The sequence below is a fragment of the Mastigoproctus giganteus genome, chromosome 9 (assembly GCF_048544385.1).
Source record: "Mastigoproctus giganteus isolate SK-2022 chromosome 9, ASM4854438v1, whole genome shotgun sequence".
Classification (NCBI taxonomy): Eukaryota; Metazoa; Arthropoda; class Arachnida; order Uropygi; family Thelyphonidae; genus Mastigoproctus; species Mastigoproctus giganteus.
This window is the reverse complement of record NC_143583.1, coordinates 185358353-185383552: the sequence shown is the minus strand read 5'-3', so window position 1 is coordinate 185383552 and position 25200 is coordinate 185358353. Positions and strand designations below refer to the sequence as shown.

Sequence of the window (25200 nt, the reverse complement as noted above, 5' to 3'; positions counted from 1 at the left end):
TTTTTATGTCCTACCATTAAAATCCAGGTCCCTGCAAACCTACAAATAACCCCTTCATTTACAGGAAAACTAATATTGGATGCTGAAAGCTTTAACCTTTATGGCAATCTCTAGTCTCCATGGACCACTGTCTGCCAGTTTTTTTGTAAATCTCCTCTAATATTTAATGCCTTTCACCCCATCAAAAGGGTTGACTAGTTCAGCACTGTTTTTTGGGCAGTTTCTCCTAACACGAACCCAAAAATTCAATTAATCCCAGACATTTACTATTGGGTTGAAGTCAGAGCTCTGGCTGGTCAGTCCAACTTTTTGATGCTTGTCTTAAAACTAGCTGGATGCCCATCACTACATGGGCACCCTAAGATGGAGCACGGTCCTGCTGATACAGATATGGGCCTTCCCCAAAGTGCTGCCACATTGTAGGTAATACGTTATTGCCAGGGCATTTAGATAGACCAGGCCCAACCGTGAAAACAGCCACAGACCATTACGTTGCCTCCGCCAAACTTCATTGTCGGAATGACACAGTCCAGTAGATAGCTTTTTTGAGGCATCTACCACACTGGCATGATCATCAGACTGTCAGACCATGCACCTGACTCATCATTCCAAAGCACAGCTTTCAAGCAGTCTATGGTCCAAGAACAGAGGGCTTTACACCAAACTAGATAGCATTTGGCATTACTCAGGGTAATTAGTGGCTTGTGGATAGCTGGAAGACTTGGTAACCCATATCACACAGTGTCCTGCACACTATACACAGGCCCTCTGTCAACATGGTGTTGACAGAGGGCCTGTGTATCTGTTGTGATGTTAACCTTCACTCCAAGCAGATGATTCTTTGCAGGGCTCTTCTGTCACATATCATCAGCTTCAGAGGTTTCCCAGGTTGTTTTGTGATGGTTTCAGTACCAGTCCACTTCCATTTGCAACTCATATCATCAATCATTGATTCAGGGATCTTCAGTGATGTAACTGTGTGGTCAGGAGCATGAATGCAGTAGCACATGTTCTTTGAGTGGACCGGGGTTCAAGCCCGTGACTGCTGAATACAATTAACATTTGTATTGATTGATTTATTGTAAACTCCACTGACCTGGTGGTCGTGCCAGAGTATAAACAAGAACATTTTTTTGAAATGTCACAAATAGACAGAATAATTATATGGCCCTATTATCATTCTGCATTGAAGTTTTTTTTTTTTTTTTGTAGTTGTTGGCGCATCGGCTTCTATGACCATAATGCACCTCCCAAGGTTTTTGTAGTACTCTGATCCAAGCCCGAGGCGGGATTCGAACCCGCGACCTTTGGGTTGCCAGGCAGGCACTTTACCCACGCGGCTAGCCCGGTCGGCTGCATTGAAGTCTGTTAACTATATTGACTGCAGCATCTTGCATTCATGATAGTACTATTGTTTCCTTGAAGGGCTATGAGCATATTTATAGTTGTGTTTGATGTGTAGTACTTAGGTAGGATGTAATCAAATATCAATGGACAGGTATGTCCAGATATTAATGGTACGGCAGTGTACATATAAATATTAGTGTAGGTAAAAATAATGTTGACCAGTGCAATTAATAATGACATTCTAGTAAAAAGATCATCTGATAATAATTGTAGAGCTCAGGATTTCTGTGCTTGTTTTTTTTTTTTTTTTTAAATTGGTCTTTAAATCAGTTGTACAAAAAAAAAAAAAGATCAATTCTGCATTATGGCATTCGGGATTGGGAGATAAGGGACTAGCCTAATAAGCTTTTACAACATTGAAAAATGCAGTTCAATGTTAAAATTTCAATAGTTTGCTGTCTAATGTAATTTCATTTGCATCAGGCAGAAAGGGGATTATTCTTTGTCTTTTTCTTGGCCTTATTTGTATCAACATTACTATTAAACGCACTGCAAAGAAATCAGTCCCCTAATAACAGAATTCAATCTGAGCAAATTGATAGAGCAAAACGCATAAACTTCTGCAAATAATAATTAAAACTTGTAATAATTAATGATAAATTAAAAATAGTAATGCAAGTGCACAAATTAAATAAAAACTTAACAGAACACATTTTCAGATCCTCTGGAATCTTTTAGAATTCTAGGGTTCAACTAAAAAAAAAATTAAACCAGATATCTTGGATATTTATTTTAATTCTTATTAAAATATGGTTAATACTGTATATCTCAAAACTCTTATCCTAGACTTTGTTTGTATGTGATTATCTACCCCTCTTTTATTAAAAACAAAAACAATACATAAAGTTTGTGAAATCATGTTTTCCCATTAAAAAGTTCATGGGAATGCCAACGTGTTCTCATGGAACCTTGTCTGAAACCTTTCTTATAAGATGCTTTGGCATTGTTAGCCAAAGCTCTCAAATTACAAACCTAAAAATTTTACCATCAAAATTGCAAAGATTTTGAGAATTATTCCCAAAAGTAGAGATGAAATGATAATCAGATTTATCCTATATATACTTTCTTTTCTGCAATTGGAGTAACCAGTTTCCTCTCTGGCCCTTATTGCTAAACAGAATATGCTACACCAAAATTAACCTTCCTTAAGTTTAATGTCAAATGCAGTCAAATGTTTTCAAATTTTGAATTTTTCTGTTCACGCACAAAAAAATTTATTAAAAAAATGAAACAATTCATAATTTAGATTTATTTACTTACTACGAATATCTTTGATTCCAAACTCTTTTGCAAGGATGAATACAGCAGTATTATGTCGATAATGTCCACAAGGATAAATCTGCCACAAAAAAAGAAAGATAAACTTGAAGGAAATACTGAGTATGAATATTTCAAAACACACTTTGGCAATATGCAAAAAAGCTTAAATTAGATGGATGAACCTAGGGTAATGCAAGTTTCCCTTTTAATCTTTTCCAGAGTGAATTTTTTAAACAAGTGAAACTGTGGAGTGAATAATTTTCTTCATGGAATTTTTAAAATTCATAAATGTTAAAAATTTGCACACAAATGCTTTTAAACTTTAATTATTTCTTATTTTGACTTGAATACCCAATATGAGAGTGGAATTTTTTCCAGTCATATCAATTTTTCAAAAAAAAAAAAAAAAAAAAAAAAACACAATCATTGTTACTTCTTTTTTGATGTAATACCACCTTCTATATCTATTTATGTATCACATCTTCAATTTATGTTTCAATTTCATAAACTTCTGGATCCGAATTCCAAAGGAATTCGGATTCGACTTTTGCAATAGAGGAAATAATACCTGTCATCCTTGTCCATCTTTTGCAAAAGATGGACAAGGGCTAACAGGCACAATTTCTTCCTCTGATTTTAAAAGCTGTTTTCATGTTTCCACCTAAAATAAATTGTACCTACCATTATTTAGAAACAAAGTTAAGATATGGCAGCACTTACTGGAAGATTTGAAGAGAGCTTGAGAAACACACACAGACACACTGATGAGCCAAAACATTATGACCACCTACTTAACAGAACATTGGCCACACTTTTTTGCCACAATAACCACTTCCAACCAGTGGCATCAACCCCATGAGACTGCAGAAGGTGTTGTCCTCAATTATCCAGGACCAGCAGGACTGAAGGATGTCCCAGAATTGGGAAGCACAGCGATGCACTGGCATGGACTGGTGAATGCAGCATTTGAGTGCATCATACAAATGTTTGATAGGATTAATTTAATGTTGGGGGAATTTGGCAGCCAGAGAACCATACAAAATGCTTGGACATGAACTTGAACCATTCCTGCACAATGCAGGCCTTGTGACACAAGGTGTTGTCTTGTCGAAAGAGTCCAGTGCCATCTGGATATATGGTCATCACGTAGGGTAAAACTTGGTCCAAAACAATGCTGAGTTAATATCTGGCAGTGAGGATGTGAGTACCCACTGATGTCCATGAATACGTCTCCCAAATGAAGATACTATCTCCAGCCTATTTTCATCCAACCATGCAGTCTGGTTGCATCTGTTCATCTGCTCGCCATTGAATACCCACCCATCCATTGGCACGATTGAGCTGAACCTCTTGATTCATCAGACCAGATTACTGTTTTCCAGTTGTCTAATGTCCATGAAAGGTGCTCCTGTGCCTAGTGCAGGTGTTGATAATTATTGGTCAACATGGGCATATGAACAGGTCACCTACTCCACAGGCCTATTCACAAGAGCATTTACTGGATGTGTGCTCAGAAACATTTTTCTGTGCACCCTAGTTGTAGTCTGCCATTAATTGAGGGATCATGAGCTGTCTGTTGTCCTGGACAACATGTTCCAACTACAGCAGGCCAGGACAACCCTGTCCCAGCCTGTTACGTGGTTGGGTGTTCCGCTTAAGACCACTCCTATGGAGAATTCACTATATCGATCCTAAAACAGCCAACAGTATCTCCAGTTTCTGAGATTCTGGTCCACCAACTTCCTAGCACTGCAAATCATTTCCCATTCAAACAGGTCCTTACTTTTCCCCATTGCTTTGTGCTGACGAACCAAAGGAGCTACATATATGTATGCTGTGCTGGTTGATGAAGTCACTCCTAGATGCTGCGAGATGCATCCATTGAAAACATGGGTGCATCTCACATGGAGACAAAGGTGATCATAATGTTTTGGTTTCTGTGTGTGTGTGTGTGTGTGTGTGTGTGTGTGCGCGCGCGCACGAATGCATGCACATGCATGAGTTTACATTTGTGCAATTTCCAGAAAAGATTAAGAAAAACTCAGTCACACAACTGTTTGTCCAGAAAGAAATAATAAGTAATAAAAACAAAACATAGTAAAACACTAAGTTATTGCCATAACGACACTAATTTTATTACTCTAAGGGACAGCAATCATCAGCACTGGTTAAGTAGTTTCCTTTTATAGACAACTGAAACAAACTTTTGTTAATCCAGTCAGATTATCTGGATTTCTCTTAGATAACCATACTTTTACATTCAATATATATATATATATAAAAGTAGATTACAGTACGAGTGGGGAATGCTGACCTGTTAGTTACCATGGAAAAATTAAATAAATGCCTGAAAAATAAAAGCAGATTAAACACAATAAAATAAGATACAATAAATAGTACTTAATGCTATAGATCCTAAGATTTTAACTTCTTCATCAAGGGTCAGCAACCAAAACCAAAGGAAATACAGCAAGAAGGCCTCTGTTTCTTATATGAAATATACGTAGCAAACAGAAAAAACCAGCTAACATATATATCTTGATTTTTGCTTTTTTCAATTTTAATTAGATTTGATTTGTTTCCTATTACTGTTCATTTTGGTCTCTTCATTTTGGTTGGCTATGATTTTTTTTTTTTTTTTTTTTGGCTGATGCTATATAGGCTTGCTTTCTTGCATCATGTGCCCTTAAAAAAAAAATAAATTGAATAAAATAGCAAGCAGCCCTAGGTGAATTTAAACAAAAGAAATGGAATGTGAAGACGGAAGGATATAGCCAAAGTAGGACAACTTACTGTGCATCAGGCAGAAGTCGGTGAAATGGGCTGAGCGAAGCGAACATCAACAAGGCTGTATCGGTGACCAAAGAAGTTAGCAAATGAGTTTGCGGCACATTTATAACAATGTTAAAGTATCCCAGAGTATGGGAGGAGAACGCTAAATAGGTCAACGTAAACATAACCGGAGTGATGGGGAAGTCAGTAATTAAACAGATGAGGCATATTGACCAGTATAGGGGAGAAATCTATAATTTACAACGTAGTGTTAAAAGACTAAACTTTGTTGTAGATGAAAAATTGAGAGATAGCAGAAAAGTAGCACCTCAAATATTGCTTTCAGTCAACCTAATTGCTCACGAGAAATAAGCTATATAGAGTCTAAGAACAGTAAAAAGTAATTGGAAGAGTGGGAATACAGTAGTGTATTCCCCCAGAGACCAATAGTAGGTCCCTGGACGTAGGTCTGGGCATATGCCCCATGTGTTTAAGTCAGTAATGGTACTGTAAAATAACAAATATAAGACTAAACAATGTCAAAAAACGAAAACTAAACACTTAATACCCCCACAGTTAGCCAACTGGTGGGCACAAGTTTTCTAGACCGTGAGACACCAAAGAAGCTAGGGGATATTGACTGTACACTATATACAAGCCTGAAAGTAAAAAGATATCAACTTGTTATTATATTGCTAATATCAATATGGTTGTCAATAAGTTTTTTATATTTTATGATATTTAGTGCTTTCTTAAAATGATGGTAAAGGAAGGCTGAAGGGAAATTATTACCAAGTAGTAGTTTATTATGGAGAATTTTGATATCTATAAAGAAATCATTGTTATTACATATGGTAGCAATCCTGATGCATAGAGACCAATGAGCCAAAACATTAGGACCACCTACCTAATATGATGTTAGTTCTCCAAGTGCAGCATCCGGCGAGGCATGGATACTACAAAATTTCTAAATGTGTCGTGGTATCTGGTACCAACATGTAACCAGCAGATCCTTTAACTCCTGTAAGGTCCGTGGTAGAGACGCAGTAGATCGGAGTTGCTGTTCCAACACAAACCACAGATGCTCGATGGGATTGATGTCTGTGAATCTGGAGGCTAGGGCAACGCCTGGAAGTCTTCCTCACGTTCTGCAAACCAGTCTCGAACAATCCGGGTGGTGTGGCATGGTGCATTATCCTGCTGAAAGATGGCACCGCCAGAGGGGAAGGCCATTGTCACAAAAGGGTGTACCTGGTCAGCAATGATGTTTAGGTAAGTGGTACACATTGGAGTGCACGGCACATGGATGACTGGACCCAGGGTATCCCAGCAGAATACTACGCAGCCCCATTTTTCAGCAGGGTTCAATGTACTGTGTGTTGTGACACATTACTCCCTTCACCAGCATTCCAATTACCAGCGAGTTGTGCCACAGTCGCCCTTCAGTTGTCACATACCATCTGGGAGAGCCTTCACTTACCTCAAGCATTGATTACCCGTGGTTGTCCAACACCTCGCCAGCAGTTCATGGGTCCCCCCTCCTCGGACTACTTTCGGTGGGTACTGTTGTTGTTGTTTGGTTTTTAGGAGCATTAGCAACTAAGGCCATATTGCTCCGGGGATATGCGGTGGTCATTCCCCGACCTTTCCCGCATCCTCCGTATTTGGTGGCTCACGGGCTCGAATGCCGGTCTAATCAAGAAGCATGTGCTATGCACTGTTGCTCCTGCCCACCTGGCTACGGAGGCACCTCAGTGGGTACTAACCATAGCTGACCATGAGCATCCCACCAGCCGTGCCGTTTCGGATATGCTCTGACCCAGTCGTCTGGCCAGTACAATTTGGTCTTTGTCAAACTCGCTTAAGTCCGCTGCTTTTCCCATCTGAAGAACAAAGGTAACACTGATTAACGGAGGTCAGTATCAGGTGTTTTTTATACTGTGTCCCGACCTGCACACACACCATAGTTCACCGGCAGTTGCTTCGATTTGCATAACGACTCATTGGTCAATGTTTTGGCTCATCGGTGTATATATATATATAACATAACAGAATTAGTCTGTTTTCATTCTTCAAAAGTAAATTTTTTTTTAAATTTTACATATGACTGCATATCACATTTTGCAAACAATTCAAGATTTTTATAATAAATTTTAGAATAAAGTATACTGTACACTGTAAACTTTTAAGCAAATGGACAAAGCAACCTCACTGTTGTACATGCAATGCATTTGTTATTTTTCACATGGTTCTGGAAGCATCCAGTTGGGGCACCTGGGTTTGTTATGTTATGTTATTTTGGTTTTTTTTAGGAGCATTAGCAACTAAGGCCATATTGCTCCGGGAATATGCGGTGGTCATTCCCTGACCTTTCCGCATCCTCCGTATTTGGTGGTGATGGGCTCGAACCCCGGTCTAATCAAGAAGCGTGTGCTATGCACTGCTGCTCCCACCTGGCTATGGAGGCGCCACCTGGGTTTGTACGCTATAAAACGTGTTCAGCAACCTCAATAAAGCAGATTCACCCTAGCAAACTCAGCATGGAAGATTCACCAGTTGTCACTTGTTTGGAGAGGCGCGTATTCAAATGCTATCAGAGAGTGGAGAACTCTTAAAGGCATTTCCAATCGAGGCTGTAGTTGGCTAATCTCAGGTAGAGAGTAGGGTTCCTTATACTAGCTTAAAACACTTCTCTGTGTTAAACCAGAAAGAAATGATTTTTTTGGAATCACAATGTTACTGAAATGACCGCATCTTCTTTGATGAACATTCTTGTATATTGCAAGATTTGCAAACTAAAAATCAAAAGATAAATGGTAGATCAAAATATATGATCGAAAAAAGTACTGCATCCACTAGGGACCAATCCTATCAGGAACTACACAACACCAGCACCTGAAAAAACCAAGAGACATAGCATTTCAATATGTTAAATAAGGGCTGGGTTGAAAGGCTTTTGTCTCCAATGCTATACAAACCATTCAAATGAAGCACTTACCCAATGAATTCAGAAGACAAAAATAAAGCAAGGCAGAACTCCTTCAATTATATCCTCCCCGCACAGCACTCTCTAATAAAAGTAATCAGAAGTGAGATCAACAGATAGGGTAATTTAAGTGCAAATTTATTTATTTATTTTATTTTTCACTTTGTTATTCCCTAAGTACTCACATGGTAAAAGAAACAAGGTGGTTTCAGTGGGTACATGGGAGCTTTCATTCTGTGCCCACTATTTATAGAATCTGCATGCATTACAGTCATTCTGTAGTAGGGGGAAAACTGACTTGCCAATTTAGAAATTGTTAATATGTTTGTTACTTGTGCATGAAGATTTTCAGAAAATTTCTTTAGAGGAAAAAATCTGCTAGACTCCAGTGGTTTTATTATTTTTATGTTGGTCAAGTTTTCAATAAACACAGATTTTCATGTGGGCCACTCCACATGAAAATCTGTTTTTATAGAAACCTTTATATTCAATTGTACTTTCCTTCCATTGGTTACTTTGGAATATCTAGACTTTTTCTGTGCTAGGTTATTTCTGACTGTGTGTGTGTGTGTGTGTTATTTTGAATCAACTGAATTTTTTCCTTAACTGTTCATTCGTCCTTCAGATTAATTTTATTAGAAGATGCAGTGCAGTGAAAATACTGAAGAGGTTCTAACTTGTTTTTTTTTGTCTTCTGACTTCACTGGGTAAGTACTTCAACTTCATTTGTAAATGGTTTGTGCAACACAGGACCACAGCCTTTTAACCTAGCTCTTAGGCAGGTTTAGAGGTTATTTAGACACTACATTCCTTGACTGTTCTGGATCTTGCAGCTCCTAATGAGATGGGTCCCCCTGGCTGATGAAAGCCTTCTTTATTATATCATATATTTTAATTGAATCTATCATTTATCATTTGGCTTTTTAGTTTGAAGATTCAGTAACATAAGCATGTGCATCAAAGGAGACAAGATCATCTCAGTAGCATTTTAAGCATTTCTAAAGAAAAAAAAAATTGAAAAGGTTTTTCTTTGTGAATTATTCCTAGTTTTTCAGCTTGCATATGTAAACTATATCTGTAAAAGTGAAGAATTAATGTGAACACATACTTGTTCTTCATTAAATAAATAAATGCAATGGTCTCCCTTGTCAGCAATTTTTTTTGACAATACAATAAATTTTTACTAGTATGAACCAGAGCTATAATGCTCAATACATTCTATGTTGATATCAATATTTGTAAAAGAATAAGAGAAGTTTACCTCGATGTGATACATAGAACACTTCCATATGATACGCTCCAGAAATTAAAATGAAAACAATTAAAAAAATCTAAAATCTTACATTACAATAACAAATAATTAAAAATCAAATGAACACAATTAAAAATTAAGTAAAAAATTTATTTAACGAAAAAATAAGAAAGGAAAATCATTTTGCAATTTTTTCGTTAAATTAATTTTTTATTTAATTTTTAATTGTGTTAAATTGATTTTTAATTGTGTTCATTTGATTTTTAATTATTTCTTAGTGTAATGTAAGATTTTCAATGTTTTAATTGTTTTCGTTTTAATTTCTGGAGAGTATCATACGGAAGTGTTCTACGTATCATATTGAGGTAAACTCTTATTCTTTTACAAATAAATTTTTACTTTCAGTTGAAAATAATGCCTATTGGGCTGTACATTGCATATTAATCTTTGCATGACCAATGTTTTATATGAAATTTTGCATACTTAGTAAGCAAGCATTTGAAAGGATTTTTTTTGTGGGTTATTTATGGTTTTTCAGCTTGCACATGTACATGAAGAACAGATATGTTCACACCAGTTCTTCCATTATTTCAATTTAGTGTGATACACTAAACTGAAATAATCATTAAATTAAATGATTACAGCTAAAAATTTAAAAAATATATAAATTTGTTTACATATTAATAGATAGATTTTTAATAATACCTTTTGGTGTATCTGATGCAAAGACCATGGTGTAGAAATTTCTCACTTGAGGTAACACCATGACTGCTTAAGGTAAGCACACCCAAATACTCATTCACATGAGTCTCAATTTTCTGCAATTTTTTTAGGCAATGCAGTAAATTTTTACTTTCAGTTACTGGAAGTAAAGCCTGTCAATCACATATTAATAATTAATTTTATATGAAACTTTGCATACTTATCAAGCAAACCACCTTTCTTATAATATATATTTTCATCCTAAGTCTTTCAAATAGTGACCATAATAAGATCTGTTATTGAATTCTTGTTTAAGAAGGGATGTAATGCTACTGATATCCAAAATACACTGACTAATGTATATGGCAAAGAGAAAATTGTAATTTTCTTTGCCTGAAGGTGGACAAAGAAATTTAGGGGGAGAGAAACTAGCATAGGGGACAAACAGCAACCTGGAAGGCCTTCTAATGCAATGAAAGATCAAAGCAATAAAAACTTGATTTTGGTATAGCTTGGCTCCTTAGAAAACAATAAATCATTTTCTGCTATGCCATTATGAGGACACACATGTGAAATTATGTTTAACACAGAAAAGCATATTTAAAAAGTTTTAATCATTCTCCAGCAAAGTGAAGCTGGAGAATGATTAAAATGTCTTGAAGAGTCTTGTAGTATGTCTATGATGTCAACAGTAAAGTGAGTGTTGCTAATATGTTGGTAATAATAGCCTGATATGTCATGTTAAAAAATAAGAGCAAAGAGAAGAGGGAAAGAATTGTAACAGATGATTTTTACAGATGTACCATTCGTAGAATGATTCACCAATTTCATGTCATGAAAAAAATAAGACAAATCATCGGGAAACTTCTCCTTATTTTAAAACAAGAGTTAAAGTTGGATTTTTTCCGTATAGTCACAATTTTTATTTTTGCAGTACCCTTTCATACTTAAAATTTTGTAATGCATAATGTAGTCTTTCATGATGTTTGGGCTAAAATGGCAGAGTTCCTAAACTACAGAGATTATAAAAATACATGCAACAAAAATGGCCTGATGATTAAACTTTTCCAGAGTATGTGTATATGTATGTGTTTCATGTTTTGGCCCTGAGTACATTTGTGTATATACAAATGTACTCGGGGCCAATAATTATTTGAATGGGCCTATTTTAAGGTCGATTCAAATAAGATGTCCATTCATAATAAATGGACATCCATTTATTATGAATTGTCTTCAAATACAATAGATGCTGCCATCTCTTATGCAAATCTGATTCCAAATAATTGTTGACACAGTTTATAACTGATGGCTGCACAAAAACAGCTTTTAAAATCAGAAGAGGCAATTATGTGTCAGCCATTATTCAATTTGATTTTGGCTTAGAAAAACAAATTCTCCAGAATTAGATGAAAATGAATCATAAATAGAATAGAAGATAGTATTACATCAAAAAAAAAAAATTAACAAGTTCTTGTTTACAGATTTTTCTACATTTTTTTTATTCTAGTTTGATTTCTTATAATAATTTCCCTCAAATGTTTAGTAACCAAGACAAAATAAGAACAAAATCAGTTTTAGAAGCACATATGTAGTTTTCTTTTTGATGAATTTTAAAAATTCATAAAGAAACATTCCTGAAAGATTAAAAAATGCACATGTTCTGGCTAATGTGCACATGTTCTGACTATACTTTAAGTCAGGCCTGGGCAAACTTTTTGGCTGAAGGGCCACAATAGGAATTCAAAAAGAAGGCAGGCTGCACGTAAAATACTATTTTTAGATATATATTATTTGTTATCATGAAGAAGAAATATAACATAAAAAAATTATTCTCTAACAACCAAGAACTACTGTTTTACATCTTTTACCATTTTTTTAATTTCGGGTGTTAATTTTGTAGTTGAGATTCTTAAAACTGCTTGTAAATGTTCATCGGTGATGCTTGATCGTAAAGAATTTTTATTTAGATTCATGATGGAAAATGTTTGTTCACATATGTAGGTTGATCCAAAAATAACCAACATTTTTCGGGCAAAATCTTTAAGTTCGTCAAATTTGTCCGAATTAAGAGTATTGTAAAATTTACAGATTTCCTCACGACAGTGCAATTCCCTTAAATCGGTATCACACTGCATATTTATAATCTGAAGCTGTAGTTCACTCGGTGCACTATCAATTTCTATTGAAAATGGGTCGCGCACTATTACCAAACTTGTCTCAATTTTTCGGAAGTCACCAAATCTTCATGAAAAGCGTTGATAATTTCACAATATTTTTCAAATTTATTTTCTAGAATCTTCAGCAACTTCGTGGTTGGAAAGTGGTCTACCTTGTTAATTAATAAATGTCGAAGGAACAACTGGAGTTTTAATTTAAATCCATTCAAACTTTTTACCATATCATGGACGTATAAATTTTCCCTTGTAACACGGTGTTGAAAGTATTTAAGTGTGTCACGATGTTCAGGGTAAACGCAAAATCACAAATCCAGTTATTATCAGTTAATTCGGGAAAGTCCATAATATTTTTCAGTTTTAAAAATAGAATGATGTCATCTTTAAGATCCCATACTCACCAAAGAACTTTTCCTAAGCTAAGCCATCGAATTTGGCTATGATAAGTATATCTGTGTACTCGGATTCAATATCTTGAAGAAAATTAATGAATTGTCTGTGTTTCAGGCCCCTCGATCGTATTAAATTTACTAGTTTAATAATACAAGATGTGACATGTTCAACTTTTAACACATTTTTACATAATACTTGTCGATGTATAATACAATGAATTGTAATTAAATTATAATCAGGATAATTTTCACAAATTTTATCCCGAATTTTCTTTAACGCTTCAACGTTTTTACCTGTCAAACTTGGTGCTCCGTCAGTTGTTACGCTTACCATTTTGTTCCATTGTAAATTATATCTTGTTAAGCATTTTTCAAATATATCAGCTCCCGTTGTTTGGTCTTTAAGAGATTCCATTGAAAGAAGCTCTTCAATAATTTCAAAATTAGAGGTACATCCACGTAAGAAAATTAATAACTGCGCAGTATTCTTTTGGTCGTTACTTTCGTCGAGAGCTATCGAGTACCATGTTATGGATTCTAATACTGATAATAATTGCTCATTCAAATTTGTATCGATATATTCAATTCTTCTTACTGCGGTTCGCCGAGATAAACTTATTCTCAAATTTGTGTTTAATGTCAGGACATAAAAAATAATAAATTTTCTGTTTGTACCCCGGCGACAACCAAGTCAGTAGAGTTTACAATCGTCAATACAAATATTTATCGTATTTAGTAGTCACAGGCTTGAACCCCGGTCCACTCAAGGAATGCATGCTATGCACTCTCGCTCCTGACCACTGAGCTACGTCAGGCCCCCAATAAAAATAAATTGTTTATACTATGGGACGACCAAACAGTCAGGAGTTCACAAGATAGAGAGAATACAAGAAACAGCACCGTATTCAGCAGTCACGGGCTTGAACCCCGGTCACTCAAGGCACATGTACTTATGCACCCGGGCGCCTGACCACTAGGATAATTCCACAAGCTTCAGCCATACATTCTTTAATATAGTCTCCATCACAAAAGGCTTGTTGCTTTTTGCAATTGTATGAGAAATAACCAAACTTGCCTCTACAGTAGCTTCTTGTTCCTTAGTTAGCCGCGTAAACACATTTTGTTGTCGAGATAAATTTTGAATCAAAGCAGAACGCATGCGGCCCGCGGGCCTTGGTTTGCCCGGGCCTGCTTTAAGCCATAGGATAAAAAAGTATGGACAAGTTTATTTTTCCATTTACTATGTTAATTAAAAACAATGATTATGCAGGTCACTAAATTTGGCTTGTGATGCAATCTTACCCTTCGCATTTAAAATGAAATTTAGTCTAGTTATTATGGTAATGAACGTTCTTCATTTTACCAACAGACGAGTGTACATCTCTATAATCAGCCTTATAGAGCATCATAATATGCTCTATAAGGCTAAATATTCTCAGTAAATGCATTATATGGAATCTCAAATTAATTTTTTTAGCTTTTACTTTTACTAAGTACTTTAATTGATCCCACATACTAGATGAAAGGCAGATGAGGTAGCCTATTCTTTCCTGTGTGTAAATAGTTTAGCTGTTGTAGTGCAAGCTCTTCATCTTACCAACAGACTACTGCATATCTTAATAAGACTAGATATATTTGGTAAATGACATCATGTGGGATTTAAATAATGCTGGTATTATGTCATGTTTAAATAAATAAATGGCTAAGGTAAAGAAAGTCAATACAAGAACAACAGCAAACTTCAGGAAACTTTTATGGAACAAACTCGTTTCCCACTACCACAGTTTCTTCCTGCATTCTCGGTAAACAGATGGTGCATGTTATCGGTAGTGGCAGTAGAAGTCGATATCGATGTATTGATTAGTTTTTCTCATTATTAAAAGCGGATTATTGGAGTTCATGACTGGGCTGAAATTTATTTACAGGTACACCCTCCAGACTGCCACAGTCTTAGGGTGTTTATCCCCCTTCCAACCACTACCAATAACTGCAAAGGCATTACACTCATGAACTCCAAAAATCTGCTTTTAATAATGAAGAAAAACTAATCAATACATCGTTATTGACTTCTACTGCCACTACCGATAACACACACCATCTGTTTAAAGAGATTGCAGGGAGAAACTGTGGTAGCAGGAAACGAGTTTGTCTGGTAAAAGTTTCCCGAAGTTTGCCATGATTCTTGTGTTGGCTTTCTTTACCTTCGCCAAATAAATATATTAAATTAAGAATTTAAAAAAGTTGCATTATCCCTGACATCTTCAAGATCTGAACACTGTTCTTTAAAATCCATCATCCTTGTGAAACACAGGAGGATGTAAAGCAGTGATTCCCAACCGGTGGTTTGTGAACCCCTCGGGGTTTCAGGCTTAATGTCAAAATTTGCAGATGATATGAGGGTTGGCAAGGTTGTTAATGACACTAATGACAGTACACTACTGCAACTGGATCTAGAAAAATTAAACAGATGGGCTGAGAGGTGGCAAATGAAGTTTAACATTGACAAATGTAAAGTACTGCATATGGGTAGCAGTAACCCCAGAGTAACTTATCAACTGAGTGGTACTACTCAGGGTAGTGGAGAATGAAAAAGATCTGAGGTAATTGTGCAGTCTGATATGAAGTGTTCTGAGCAGTGCAGACAGTCTGCAAGAGTAGCTTTTGGTGTCTGGTCAATGATATAAAGGAATTTTTCTAGAAGATATAAGAAGGCAATTATCCCCTTGTATAAGGCAATGGTCAGGCCACACCTTGAGTACTGTATAGAGCACTGGAGGCTTTATTTTAGGAAGGATGTAGAGCTGCTGGAACAACTACAGAGAAGGGCAACGAGATTGGTGAGTGGGACAAATGGTTGCTGTTACCAAGAAAGACCTAAATTCTGCAAATTGCAGTGTCTGGAGACTAAGCACCTGCAAGGTGGTCTGATTGAGGCGTATAAGGCCTTGAATGGTTTAAGCAAACTCTATGCTGATGGGATTCTTCCTCTTGGCCATGTTAATCGCCTGAGGGGACATAAATTCAAATTGAAGAAAGATAGTTGTAGAATAGATGTGCAGATTTTGTTGCCTTTAGCCAGCGGGTAGTTGACTGCTTAAATAAATTCAAGGCAGAACTAAACAAATATTTGGAGTGAATGGATGGATGAAATGTAAAGGTTGTTTTTTTTTTTTTTTTTTTTGGCTGATGCTGTATAAGTTTGCTTTCTTCATCATATGCTTCTACTAATGTTAATGTGTTCGGGGGAATTTGCACTAAAAATTCTGTAATGGCATCTGTTTAGAGTTACATAGGTAATTAATATTAAACTACAAAATAGTTTAATGTTAATTTATGTGATTTGGTTCAAAATTTATATTTAGTTGTGCTTTGGGTCACGTGCCCTCTCATAGCGAGCGTGAGCAACAGGATGTTAGTGGTGGGGGGTATTGGGTTCAAATGTGTATTGCACCATTCAGTCACGTGTCAGAAAATTGTGTGTGTGTGTGTGTGTGTGTGTGTGTGTGTTATTAATGATTATTATTGGTGTCCTCGCAATTGCTTAAGCAGTGCATAGCACACGCTTCTTGATTAGACCGGGATTCGAGCCTGTCACCACCAAATACGGAGGATGCGGAAAGGTCAGGAATGACCACCGCATATTCACGGAACAATATGGCCTTAGTTGCTAATGCTCCTAAAAACCAAATAACAACAACAGCAATTGCTTAAGCTATTGAAATATACATTTTGCCTCAATAAAGAAAAGTATTAAATGACATTATTACCCAAATATCTTGGACCTTCTGATTGTACAATACAATCAGGTAGCTTGCGAGCTGTGGTAAAAGGGTTATAAAAAATCATAACTAATAATAAACAAAAATAGAATAAAGTAAAATAAAATTCAATATAAAGTAAAGAACTGCTAACAAAAGCAAAAGAAATCATATCTCCTATACAATTCCTTTTAATTAATTTACTATATTATAGTATATAATATTAAATGAATATGTTTTCCATACTATACTAAATTTTTTTATATTCTCAAAGACCATTGTTATGTACAGGAACTTAAAAATAATTTTATATTATTAAGCAATATCACTTATAAAAACATAGTACTGGAAATATTTTATAATAAAATTCAGAACTATTATATGATTTCAGAGAATATAGGCTTAGTGATTCGTGATAAAAAAAATTATGTTGAAAGTGGTTTGCGAGACAGAAAAGGTTGGGAACTGCTGATGTAAAAGATACTCAACATAACCTTATTTGGAGGAGCATAAAATAACACCAAAAAGGAAACTAAACTAATTTTGAGTAACACTAAAATGTTCACAAAAGTATACTGCTATCAGCATTTAGTGACAGAACTTCACAGAATCATCAGTGATGCAATGGGAAGCTGGAAACTTTAGCTAGTACCTCATATGTACATTACAGCCTATTTAATAATTAAACTTACTGTCAATATTGACACATGGCTCTAAAGAGAATACAACTGATTTTTTCAATGTTATATTACCTAGACAGACTTGATCTATTTGATAAGATACATAAATATAAATAAATTTAATTCTTGTACTAAGATTAGTGTAAGTATATATATTTACATGTTCCCATGTTTTATGAATATACTTACTGGAATGGAAGACGGTTTATCAAGCACTACAATATCATCTGACAGGTGTACAATTTTTAAGGGCATTCCTATCACTGGTGATTCATGCCTTCAAAAAACAATACAAGAAATTAAAATTTCCTGCTCCATATAATTTAAAGTTAGTTAAACATAACATAATACCCATTAAATTTAACCTACAATTATAATTTTGGGTTTGATATGACTAGATATGTTCATAAAAAATGAAGTTATTTCCTGCCTTGCTGAAATTTAAGAAATACAACTAAACAGGTGAAAGCAGCACAGGGGGCTCAACTTTATTTCTGATGATGAGTATTATTAAATTTAATGTGGGGGGTTGAGGGAAGAATCGTAACAGATGATTTTGACAGCTGTGCCATTTGTAGAAAGATTCACAAATTTCATGTCATGGAGAAAATAAGACCTTCAGCAGTACAACTGTTTATTAAGAACAAAGCAACCTAATTCTTAGCTACAAACAACAGATTACTGATTCAGAAAGTTTTAATACTCCTTGAATCAGAGGTTGTAACAAGATGGTAGTGATGGTATTAGCTGAAGCTAATACTACCATCAACAGGAAGGTGACTTTGACATCATTACTGAAATCATCAAGATAGTGTGAAACTGGCCATGATTACTGTCCAAGATCCATCAGAATACTGACAAAAAATGCCTAAGATGGTGACCAAAACCCCACACATGGCCAGAGGGCCATACGACTTCTATTTTTCCATTGTCACACCCAATTGCTCTGCCACCCTCCCCTCAACTTTTTGCCTGGTGAGCCTTACTACCTTAAACACTATTACTACTTTAAACAGTCCACCCTCTACAGATGGTGGGTTGCCTCTGCGGGGTGCCCTTCTATTCCCTATTCTTCTATTTCCTGGTGGAAGCCTCCCTATCATCCACCCCTTTACCTTTCCCTCCAACACTCAAACTGTCACCTGCACATCCCCCCCCCCCTTTTTTTTTTTTGGGCCCTCATTAGCAAGCAAAAGCATTGCCATGATTCACTTTTTTACCTTTTCTGGCCTTTACAGAATCTGTTCTGCATCACAAAGTTAGAGAAATCCATTGGGCCACAAGTCCAGTAACACTGTACACTATGTTCAAGAACAGCAACACTTTGTTATCATACTATAACAATTAATGATAAACACCAGCCAAGAAATTAAACTGAAAATTTACTATAAAATAAAATAAAATAAAATAATATACAATAAAATGTAATGAAAATAAAATAAAATGCAATCAATTAAAATACAATTAACTTTTAATCATTGTATTTTATTTTATTTTCATTACATTTTATTGTATATTATTTTATAGTAAATTTTCAGTTTAATTTCTTGGCTGGTGTTTATCATTAATTGTTATAGTATGGAATTTCCCAGCCCCATAGGCCTGTCTGGAGGATCAAAGGCTGACACAAGTAATTATAGACCTGTGAGTTTAACTTCTGTTCCAGGAAAATTAATGGAGGCACTGGTTAAAGAAGCACTGCAGGATCATCTAGACAAGACTTCAGTTATAGCTCGGACACAGCATGGTTTTGTTAAGGGGAAGTCTTGCCTGACCAATATGATTGGATACTATGATGCAGTCACAAAAGAACTAGATACAGGGAATAACTTTGATATTATATACTTGGATCTTAGAAAGGCTTTTGATACTGTTGCACATGGAAGACTGCTGCACAAATTGGAGCAGTGTGGCATTGGAGGCAAATTGCTGCTATGGATAAAGGGGTGGTTGAGGGAGGAGAAGACAGAGAGTGGTAATCAATGGACACTGCTCATCGTGGACTAATGTTATTAGTGGAGTCCCTCAGGGTTCAGTGTTGAGTCCATTATTGTATTCTGTATTTATAAATGATATTGATGATGGTATATCAAGCTTAATGTCCAAGTTTGCAGATGATACAAAGGTTGGCAGGGTTGTCAAGGACACTACTGACACTATGCTGCTGCAACAGGATCTGGAAAGGTTGAGCAGATGGGCTGAGAGGTGGCAAATTAAGTTTAACATTGACAAATGTAAAGTACTACATATGGGAAACAGCAACCCCAGAGCAACGTATCAACTCTGTGGTACTACACACTGACAATGGTAGAGAATGAAAAGGACCTGGGCATAATTGTGCAGGCAGATATGAAGTTTTCTGAGCAGTGTAGATGGTCTTCAAGTGTAGCTCATGGTGTCTTGTCAACGATATACAGGAATTTTTCTAGCCAGGATAAGGTGATTATCCCCTTGTATAAGGCAGTGGTCAGACCACACCATGAGTACTGTATACAAGTCTGGAGGCCTCATTTTAAGAAGGATGTAGGGGTGTTGGAATGAGTACAGAGAAGGGCAACAAGATTCGTGGATGGAACAAAGGGTTGCTCTTACAAAGAAAGGCTAAAGTTTTGCAAATTACAGTGCCTGGAGACTAGGCATATGCGAGGTGATCTGACTGAGGTGTATAAAGTCCTGAATGGTTTGAGCATGCTCAATGCTGATGGGATTCTTCCTCTTGCTCAGAATAATCGCCTGAGGGGCATAAATTCAAATTGAGGAAAGACGGTTCTAGGATAGATGTGCGGAAGTTTGCCTTTAGCCAGCGGGTGGTTGATTGCTGGAACAAACTTCCATCTGTCGTTGTAGAAGTTGATAGCTTAAATAGATTCAAGGCAGAACTTGACAAACATTTGGAGCGAGTGGATGGGTGAAATAAGGGTTTTTTTTTTTTTGTTTTTTTGCTGATGCTATATAAGCTTGCTTTCTTGCATCATGTGCCTTTGCTAATGCTAAAAAATTTGTACAGCACAATGTGCAGCTGTAAAGTACTACATATGGGAAACAGCAACCCCAGAGCAACGTATCAACTCTGTGGTACTACACTGACAGTGGTAGAGAATGAAAAGAACCTGGAGGTAAATGTGCAGGCAGATATGAAGTTCTCTGAGCAGTGCAGACAGTCTTCAAGAGTAGCTCATGGTGTCTTGTCAATGATATACAGGAATTTTTCTAGCAGGGATAAGGAGGTGATTATTCCCTTGTATAAGGCAATGGTCAGGCCACACCGTGAGTACTGTATACAGGTCTGGAGGCCTCATTTCAAGAAGGATGTAGAGCTGCTGGAACAAGTATAGAGAAGGGCAACATGATAAGTGAATGGAACAAAGGGGTACTCTTACGAAGAAAGGCTTAAGTTCTGCAAATTACAGTGTCTGGAGACTAGGTGCCAGCGAGGTGATCTGATAGAGGTGTATAAAAACTTGAATGGTTTGAGCATGCTCAATGCTGATGGGATTCTTCCTCTTGCTCAGAATAATCACCTGAGAGGGCATAAATTCAAACTGAGGAAAGACAAATGTAGGATAGACGTGCAGAAATTTGCCTTTAGCCAGTGGGTAGTTGGTTGGTGGAAAAGACTTCCATCCCTTGTTGTGGAAGTTGTATAGCCTAAATAAATTTAAGGCTCAGCTGGAGAGGTATTTCGAACGAACGGAGGGGTGAAGTGGAAGTGATTTTTTTTTTTTTTTTTTTTTTGGCTGATGCTGCATAAGCTTGCTTTCTTGCATCATATGCCTCTACTAATGCTAATGCTAATAAACGTCTGTGAATGTTGTCTCATGCTTATCTTGTTAAACTGACTTGTTTCGTAGAGAGTTAAACATGCATTCTCCTATTCGAAACAGTTGTACTCACAAATATGTACATGTGAGTTATATATAAAGAGAGCAGTAGTATATAGTGGAATAAGTTTGTGATGTGACATTTTAAAAAAATAGTGTGAATTTTAAAAGAAGACTGGTAAGCCGTATTTTCAATTTTTCATATTCTGACCCTAGAAAAATTTGTGTTAACTGTGTTTGACGTGATTTAAAATGTCTAACAGATATATGTGAAAACATGAATTTGGTTATGAAAAAAGAAAAAGCTTTGGGTAAAATGAAGATTCAACTCCTGATATAAGTCACGCAGATCAGTTGTCAGTCATTATTCGTTATGTATCAAAAGATGGCAAAGTACATGAGCACTTCTTAATGTTTGTTCCCATTGTAAAGCAAGATGCAAAATATCTTTTTGACACAGTAGCATCCGTTCTTGATAAACATGGAATAGATGTAGCAAATTGCAGATCTCAGTCATATGACAACACTGCTAATATGAGTGGAATGTATTCTGGAGTCAAGCCAGATTCAAGGAAGTCAACAAACTAGCAGAATGGGTTCCATGTGTTACACACAGTCTTAATTTAGTAGGGATTACATCTGAAGAAAGCTGCTTGGCTGCTGTTAATTTTTACAGCATTTTACAGTCGCTCTACATATTCTTTGCAGCCTCACCACAAAAATGGTCTAAATTGAGTACGATGGAGAATACAATCTTGGACAAAAATCTATCAGACACAAGATGGTCATGATGTTACAATGTTGGAGATCATTGAAAAAAAAAATTACAGTAAAATTCATGCAGCATTTGTTGATATCTCAGAATGCGAAGAAAAAAAACGACAGTGATTCATGAAGCAAAAGCTTTGATAAATAAACTGAACAGGTTAGAAATAGCATTAATGACTGTCATTTGAGAAGATCTAAAAAAACATAATAGAGCAAATAAAGCAATTCAAGAACCTGGAATTGAGTTATGCATAATGTGAAATTATATGATGCTCTTCGGGATTATTTGATTGATGTTAGAGACTAAGACAAATTTGATGATTTTGAAAAAATGGCAAAAGAATTCGTTTCAAATTCTGATTACAGACAATACGAAGACCAAAAGTGGAAAAGGAAGAAACCATTTGATGAAATCCCAGAGGAATTGATACCAGCAGAACTGAGTGCAAAAGATACATTTCGAATTCAAGTTTTTTATCGTATTAATCACAGAAATGACAAAATGATGTGCTGCATACAGTACATTGCATAATACCTTCAGTTTTCTTATAGATAAATCTATGTCAAAAGAAGAAATTCAATCCAAAGCCATAACATTAGTCAACACCTACACTTCCGACTTAGAAGTAGACCTTGTTGATGAATTCCTATTGTTTTCAGCACTATAAACGGACAAAATGTCCGTGGCAGAATTAATAAATGCACAAATAAAAGATAAACTGATTACTAGTTTCCCAAACGTACACACAGCTTTAAGAATTTATCTAACCATAATTTGATCGAATGCTGAAGGAGAGTGCTAATTTTCGGAACTTAAGCAGATCAAGAACTGTGTACGCTCAACTATGAGCCAAGATTGTTTAACATCGTTGGCACTTCTATGTACTGAGAACGATATTACTCAGCATATGGACTTCGAGGATGTTATTAAAGATTTTGCTACAATGAAGCCAAAGCAAGAAACTTTTGTGACCTTAAGAAATGTTACAAGTAGTCTAGATACTAACGATATTGTAGATTTTGTTTCCTTTTAATTTCAAGTATAATGTTGAAGTTTTATAGTTGCATTATTTTTAAATCTGAAAACCTTTTCCTCCCTATTTTTTTACTTCTTCCCCCTTCCTTTGTAGGCCCTAAAACTGTCGTAGGCACTAGGCACATTGCCTAATGGGAAATCTGGCCCTAGCTGAAACACAAGCGATTACTTTTAAAATTTTGATGTTCAGTTAAATTTTTTACAGTAAATCACTATCTTTATTTCATAAAAATGTAACAAAATTGAAAGGAAAAATGAAATGACATACTGATGTTATAATGCATATACCATTACTACTTACCTATGAATATGATGTGTTATAAAGTCTCCATCAACAAATTTATAATTAGTATCTATAGGCAATCCATTTACTCTAATATCACCATTTTTTATTTCTTGCTCCTGAAAAATTCAAAACATTTATACTGATTGAATACAGAACTAAACTGTTTCTTAACCATTCTCTGATTTTTGTCTAAAAGCAAGCAGTATTTGCAATTTTGAATTCATAAGCACACATATGTCTAATACAACTACAATTGCTGGCTGAGAGGTGATCCCCCCTCAGCCTCAATGTCATGTCAACATAGCGTTTCAAAAACTTTACAAATTACATCACAATTTCCATTAGTTTTAAAAAATAATTTAACTTATTAACTAATGAAGTTATTAAACTATGTTCAAAATTCAATAAATTACAATCTGCACACTGGCACAAAAACCGAATGTTTCAAGAAGTGGGCTGGTGGCCAAAGTGCAGTCAACTGGCCATTGAAGGCAATGTGAATAGGCAAGAGGCTACTCACTTGTATACCCCAATTGCAATGAACTGGAGGTGTTTCTTCTACATCAAGTGGTGGTTGGCACTGTCTGAAGCAAAGAGGTAATTCAATGAATATTTGGAGAAGGGGAAAAGATTCCAATGATTTTCAGACAATGTATTTAGGAACATCATATTAAAGTGTCTAGAACTATATATGGACCTATATGAAGAAGTTTTCATTTCATTATCCATTTTATATTTTTCTTTAAATGGGATTGCTGTATTCAGCAAGTTGAAAGAATGATCCTTCTTCCAACACTGAGCAAAATGTGAGTTCTTGTCCCACAATAGTTTTACATTTTGATATTCTTGTCTAGCTGATATCCATTTGTTCTGTAATGTGAGCTTATAAACTGGAAACTATCTAAAATAAGACCATGCAAGAGCACTTCAGAATTGATGCCTGATCTGATTGCATATGCTGGCATCTCATTACTGGAGATGTCAGCTTGTCCTAGTATTTCAGAGAATTTAACTGAACACTTAATTCCATGGAAATCAATCAGATAACATTTGGTTTTATTCATAATGGAAAGAGAGGATGGAAATTTATTTTGTAATGCAGTTACTACACTCATGGAATCAGAAGCAAAGTTGGTGTTTTCTAAAGCTAGTTTGATTGCATATAGTTCAGCCATATGTATAGAAGCTGAATTCAACTGGGAGAGATACAGAGCGGGAAGAGTCAGAAAATGTGGCTGCTGCTCCTATGCTGAATCAGTCTTGATTCATCATACGTATGACATACGTATGATTTCTCCAATTTGCCAATTCACATTGGCAAATTGGAGAAATGCATATAACTACCAGTAACAGGAAATCTTGTTTGACCAATCTGATTGAATACTACGATGTGGTCACAAAGGAACTGGACGCAAAAAATAATTTGATATCATATACAGGAACTCCCCAACTTACACAAATTAGACTTTACTTTAGTTTTTGCTGGCCGGTACAAACTGAAAAAAATATGGAAACGTATTTTGCATCTGTAGGGATAAATGGAGGTATTGTGAAAATATTGTAATGTGAACCCAATAACATACTGTTTTTTTTTTTTTTTTGCAATTTGTTCCAAGTCCTTGGAAGTTGAAAATTTTGCTATATTACTAAGTTATTTTATCTCTCTTAAAAAAAAGGTCATATTTATAATGGAAATTGCACTACCTTTTCATCGTTATCATATGTTCCCTTTATAAGAATCAATTTTGAACATCTTTGTGATATTTCTCTAACGCACATTTCAAGACCAAAAAACAATTTGCACTTTCCGGTTTATTGGGCTTTTCTGTTAGCGCAATCTATTATAAACGGGTAGTAAACTCGATATTATTGCATTTGCAATAATCCCAATAACTGGAATTCTGTG

The 25200-nt window shown here is 35.7% G+C and overlaps 1 protein-coding gene across 1 annotated transcript in view; it reads right to left on the bottom strand.

Moving 5' to 3' along the window:
* Positions 1 to 25200, bottom strand: part of LOC150080941 (pseudouridylate synthase RPUSD2-like) — a 234786-nt gene that overhangs the window by 100267 nt on the left and 109319 nt on the right. The window contains exons 4-6 of the mRNA XM_090380859.1: positions 23310 to 23410; positions 17573 to 17660; positions 2668 to 2746 (exon numbers count right to left, since the gene is read on the bottom strand). Coding sequence (XP_090236985.1) covers positions 2668 to 2746; positions 17573 to 17660; positions 23310 to 23410 — 268 coding nt within the window. The remainder of the gene's footprint in view (positions 1 to 2667; positions 2747 to 17572; positions 17661 to 23309; positions 23411 to 25200) is intronic.